The 6,000-nt window shown below is 39.4% G+C and overlaps 1 protein-coding gene across 8 annotated transcripts in view; it reads left to right on the forward strand.

The window, feature by feature from the left end:
* Window positions 1-3,685, forward strand: part of INTS6L (integrator complex subunit 6 like) — a 69,602-nt gene extending 65,917 nt beyond the window's left edge. For 7 of the 8 annotated variants that reach the window (XM_070066926.1, XM_051827574.2, XM_051827572.2 and 4 more), the window contains 3 exons: window positions 32-403; window positions 2,257-2,350; window positions 2,712-3,685. In XM_070066926.1, the coding sequence (XP_069923027.1) occupies window positions 32-403; window positions 2,257-2,350; window positions 2,712-2,820 (575 nt within the window). In that variant the 3' untranslated portion in view covers window positions 2,821-3,685. The remainder of the gene's footprint in view (window positions 1-31; window positions 404-2,256; window positions 2,351-2,711) is intronic. The other variant, XM_051827573.2, reaches the window with a different exon arrangement.
* The last annotated feature ends 2,315 nt before the right edge of the window (window positions 3,686-6,000 follow it).

A 6,000-nucleotide genomic window follows, 5' to 3' on the forward strand; every position in this document is an offset into this window, starting at 1 on the left:
CCTTACAGCCCAACCTCTTTCTGTTTTCCAGATATTACTGTTGCTCACAATGCCCACGAGAAGATGGAGAATGGTCAAATCCCTCCTGCTGGCTCTTTACCAAAATCTGCGCTGCCAGAGCTAATGAGTGTGGCAGGTGATGGTTTTCCACCCGGCCCATTGCATTCTCTGTCTGATGACCTCCCTCGTCCCAGCAAAGAGGGAATGATGCACATGCCTGCTGGTAACGCACTTGTAGGAGGAACCAAAAGCTACAATCTTTGTATAGATGACCAAAAAGTCACTTTACCATCGGCTTTCGAAACTGTTTCAAATGCAGTACAAATAACTCCTGCTATGGCGCAAGGAATTAATGCTGATATAAAACATCAGTTAATGAAGGAAGTTCGAAAGTTTGGGCGAAGTAAGTAACAAAATTATTCTATCAATCAATCTACAGGAGGTGCCTCTCATTCTATGATTCAGAATCAATTCCAGCTGACTCTTGAAGTGCTTTTATTTTCAAAATTGAATTTTCAAATAATTTAATGTGATTCTTCTTGCTTTAAAAGACCAGTACATATTTTTTCTCATTGTTATAATTGTTTTTGCTGGTAAAAGAAGTTACCACAAAATTCATAACTTGAAATAACTCAAACTATGAAATTATGTTTACTGGGCTAAAATGAAAGTGTTAGTAGGCCAGTGTTTGTTCTGTGAGCTCCAAGTAGAATCTACTTTCTTGCCTTTTCCAGTTTCTAAAGGCTACCTGTATTCCTTGGCTCACGGCACCTCCCCCCATCTGCAAGTCAGCAGTGTTAGCACTTTTCCTCCTCTCTGACTTTGACTCCTGTCCTTACATCTTTCTCTCTGACCTTAACTCCACTGTTCTATCTTATATGGGTCATTCTAATTACATTGGGTCCACATGCATAAACCTGGATAATATCCTCAAGAACCTTAACTTAATTACATCTGCAAAGCAAATCCCTTTTGCAATAGGAGATAAAGTATTTGCAAGTTCTAGGGTGTAGCTACGCAGCTATTATTCAACCTACCATTATTGCATTAGTGTTTGCAAGAGTTTCCTTAGCAGATACATGCAGATTTTTTTAAAGCAACAATCACTCCTTAGTTCCAGCATCCATTTTGTTTTAAGATTTATTTATTTATTTGAAAGGCAGAGTTACAGAGAGAGAGGGAGAGATGGAAAGAGAAAAAGAGTTCTTCCATCTGCTGTCTCACTCCCCGCAAATGGCCACAATGGCTGGGGTTGGGCCATGCTGAAGCCAGGAGCCTGGAACTCTCTCTGAGTTCCCTATATGGGTGGCATAGTCTCAAAAACTTGGTCCTTCTTCTGCTGCTTTGCCAGGTGCATTAGCAGGGAGCTGGATCGGATGCATAGCAGCCATAACTCAAACTGGCACTCATATGGGATGGCAGTGTTGCAGGTGGCTCAACCTGTTGCACCACAACACCAGACCCCTGGGCAGACATTCTGATTGCAGTGTTTAAAATATAAAATATGTATTTGCTGCGGTGGTTAAGATGCCACTTGGGAGGCTAGTGCTGTGACATAGCAGGTAAGGCTGCCATCTGCAGTGCCAGCATCCCATATTGGCTCAACTTCTGATCCAGCTCCCTACTGGTCCTCCTGGGAAAGCAGCGGAGGATGACCCAGGTGCTTGGGCACCTGCACCCATGTGGAAGATTGGAAGAAGCTCGTGGCTCCTGGCTTTGGATCGGCCCAGCTTCAGCTATTGCGGCCATTTGGGGAGTGAAGCAGTGGATGGAAGATCCCTTTCTGTCTCTCCCTTTCTCTCTAGCTCTACCTTTCAAAAAAATAAATAAATCTTAAAAAAAAAAAAGAAATCTCTCACTTTGATAAAAATGCTACTGGGATGCACCCAACCATATCAGAGTGCCTGGGTTCAAGATCAGGTTCCCTTCCCAATTCCAGCTTCCTGCTAATGCAAAACTTGGAGGCAGCAGATGATGGCTCAAGTTCTTGGTTGCCTGCCACCCACATGGGAAACCGAGAAAGAATTCCTGGAACATGGTTTCAGCCTGGTCCAGCCCTGGCTATTACATTTGAGGAGGGAATCAGTGAATGGGAGCTCTGTCTCTCTGTCTCTCTTCCTTTCAAATAATTAACTAAAATTGTAAAAATATAAACTATATGTAAATTTCTACACATGAAGAATGATTGCTGGGGAGGTACAACAATTGAATTTTATCTCATATTTTTAAATACTGATTTTACAAAAATATCTTCAGAGTATGAAAGAATTTTCATTTTGCTTGAAGAAGTGCAAGGACCTCTGGAGATGAAGAAACAGTTTGTTGAATTTACCATCAAGGAAGCTGCAAGGTGAGTTTTAAAAAGAGAATCTAAAGTTGTTAGTTTTTGAGCAGTAGGGTTCAATATAGAACACAATGGAACAGACTCCGCCTAGGTTTTCACAAAACCTGGTCCTCACTCATAGTTAAGGCTATCTCCTGGGGCATTTATATTGATGTTATTTGGGCCCACTCACTCATCCTTCTAGGCTAAATGTGGTCTTGGGCCTTCAATTGACCCTCTTGGAATTTGCTAATCCATATTTTTCCATGAGGACAAATTTTATATTTCCATATAGACTATAAGTTCCATTTGTGCCCTCACATAGTGTCCTGCACATCATAAGTGATGTAAGTATCTTTTGGCTAATAAAATTTCTCTTGATTTCCAGGTTTAAAAGACGGGTCTTAATTCAGTACCTTGAGAAAGTACTTGAGAAAATAGATTCCTACCACCTTCTCAAAAATGTTAACCACATCAACAGCCGATCATCATGTTAATGCAAAGATTGATGAGAAAAGGGGATTCTGTATCGTAGGATGAAATGGGATACGTGGAAGCCTCCTGGATCATTTGAGTCAGGACAGTTGCCTTATAGAGGCTAACAAAAATGGAGGATTTTAAAATTTTGTTATTATTTGGCAGTAAAAGCTAGGCTTTTACATTAAGAATATTCTCTGAGAGTATTATTTTTTGTTTTGTTTTTTGGTTCTTTTCCCACTGAAAAAGGTGACGTTATATAGTAAGCTAAATTTGGTAATCACTGTTGCCCCTACCACAGGTAATGAGTCACTCATTTGAATTTTGCTATCCCAGGCATTTTCAGAGTGACTAGGGGCCCCCTAGAGGTGGAGCACTATTTGATTCTGTTACAATGTCCTTTAGAGAGAATAGATGTAGAGAATTGTAGTGGTAATCTTATATGTGCTGAACAAAGTTTTCAGTAATTCCTAGCTGTGCCTTTTAAGTCATGCAATATTCAGGATAGTTTCAATCAAAGAGTAAAAAGCTGCTATCCAGGTAACTTATTTCCCTGTGGGTAGGGACAGAGAGAGTCACCAAGCAATCTACCTCCAACTCTCTTCTATTTTGTCTAAGACCTTACAAAGTGCACTTGAGGCTGCCCCAACCTCTGACAAATTGTTCTTGCATGTGACAACAGAAAGTCTTCAGGTGGACTTGTACATTCTGTGCTTTGGAAGCAATAAAAGAAAAAAAATAATGTGTATATTTCCTTTAATGTTTATACTAAAGTTTATATGGAACAGTATTATGTTTGTATTAATTTGGAAAAATTTAACTGTACAAAGAGATTTTGACTTTGCATATATCAAATAAATCATTTTATTGGTTTTCACAAGCTCATTAATGTGAGAGAAATATCTGGCTCTATTTTCCTTATGATGTTTTTCCTTTGAGAAAAACAGTGCTCACCATTAAACAAATTAAAGATGTCAATAAGGATTTAACTTCCAAACATCACTTACAGAATTCAGAGATATTAATGAAAATGGCAAAATAAGGTACCTTGGGGGCCAGTTTCTCCAAAGAAATATTGGAAACACTGGAGAAAATCCTGTCAACATCAAGTTTATTGGAATTCTGGAATATAGTTGAAGGTTTACAGCAACCAAGTGAATGCCCAATCAGGAGAAAAGCCACTGAAACAATGTTGGAGAGCTTTGTGGAATTTCAACTTACCCTTGCCCCATCTCCCTCTATGGCATGGCAGTGATTTTGAAGATGGCAGCCTGCATTCCACCTATGGGGTTCTGTCTCTGGAGGAAGGAGAGTGGACCTTATTTGTAAGCAATTATGTTTGTTTGAACCTGTCTCAGGGACGTCCAGATCAGACACAGTGGAATCAATTTCGTTTCTTTCACTTAACAACATATGCATGAGGGGATCCCTGAAAAGAGAAAAGGTAGCATAAAGAATATTAAAAGAAGTATTGACCCCAAGCTCTCAAATTTAATAATTGACACAACATATACGTCTGACAAATTCAAGAAACTGAAAGGGCTAAAGAGATCCATACTGAGAAGCATTGTAATCAAACTGTTCAAAGATGAAGAATCCTGAAAGTAGTAAGGTATTCATTACATACAAAAGATTCTTACTAAGAATTATAGGCAATTTCTTATTTGAAGCAATATAAGCCAGAAGCCAATATAATGACCCTATGTAAAGTGCTAAAAGGGTAAAGAAAAATCAACAATTTTAATTCTGGTCATAATAACATTAACAAATGAAGGGGAACTTAAGAGATTCTCAGATAAATAAAACTTCAAGGAGTTCATCACTATTACAGTTCCCCTACAAGAAATGCTAAATAGTGCTTCAGGCTGAAATGAAATACATTAGGAAGAGTGGTGGGCCATTGGCCCAGCAGTTAAAATGCTGCTTGTGATGTCTCATCCCATACCAGAGTGTCTGGGTTCAAGTCCTGCATTCACTTAATATTTCCAGCTTCCTACTAATGAACACTCTGAGAGGCAGTGATGATGGCTCAAGTACTCAAGTTTCTGCCACTCATATGGGAGACCTAGATTGAAGTCACCATTCCTGGTTTCAGCCTGGCCCAGTGCCAGCTGTTGTGGGCATTTGGAGAGTGAACCAGAGAGACATTTCTATCTCTCTCTCTCTGTATGTGTGTGCGTGTGTCTTTCTACATTTCAAATACAATGAAAACATTTTAAAAAGATTTTTTTGAAAAAACTTTCAAATAAATAAGGAGCACTGTATAGATAACTATATGGGTTGCCTTTAGGTCTTAGTTAGGGCTGGGAAAGGGGGATAATGTGGACTTATTGCTAAATGCTTACATTTCATGTTTGGATGATGAAAAAGTCTTGGAAATTGATAGTGATGATGGCTGTATAACAATGAATAATTAAAGCCATTGAATTGTACACCTAAAATTGGTTAAAATATCAAATTGACATAATTCATATTTTGCAATAATTTTTAAGAATTAATAATATAGCAGTTGGCGCTGTGGGGCAGCGGGTCAAAGCCCTGACCTGAAGTGCCGGCATCCCGTATGGCTTCCAGTTCTAGTCCCAGCTGCTCCTTTTCCAATCCAGCTCTCTGCTATGGCCTGGGAAAGCAGTAGAAGATGACCCAAGTCCTTGGGCCCCTGCACCCATGTGGGAGACCTGGAAGAAGCTCCTGGCTCCTGGCTTTGGATTGGCTTAGCTCTGGCTGTAGCGGCCATCTGGAGAGTGAACCAGCGGATTGAAGATCTCTCTCTCTGTCTCTACCTCTCCCAGTATTTCAAATAAAAAAAATAAAAAAAACTTTAAAAAAAGAATTAATAATATAATGTGCCAAATGTCATTGAATTGTCCACTGTAAATGGATGAATTGTGGCTTATGTCCTCGCGTGGCAAATAAGCTGCCATCTGCAATATCTGCATCCCATATGGGACCTGTTTCCAGTCCTGGCTGATCCACTTTTTTTCCCCAGAAGCCTTTTATTTAAGGTATACAAACTTCATATATTTCATAAATACAACTTTAGGTACATAGTGAGAGTGATTCTTCTCACTGTACCCACCCTCCCACAACCCACCCCATCCTTCTTCTTCCTCCCTCTCCTATTCCCATTAATTTTTTTTACTAAGATCAATTTTCTTTATGGGGGGGTTAATTTTTTATTTAGTAAATATAAATTTCCA

This window comes from Oryctolagus cuniculus, chromosome X, assembly GCF_964237555.1.
Source record: "Oryctolagus cuniculus chromosome X, mOryCun1.1, whole genome shotgun sequence".
In the NCBI taxonomy this organism is placed as follows: Eukaryota; Metazoa; Chordata; class Mammalia; order Lagomorpha; family Leporidae; genus Oryctolagus; species Oryctolagus cuniculus.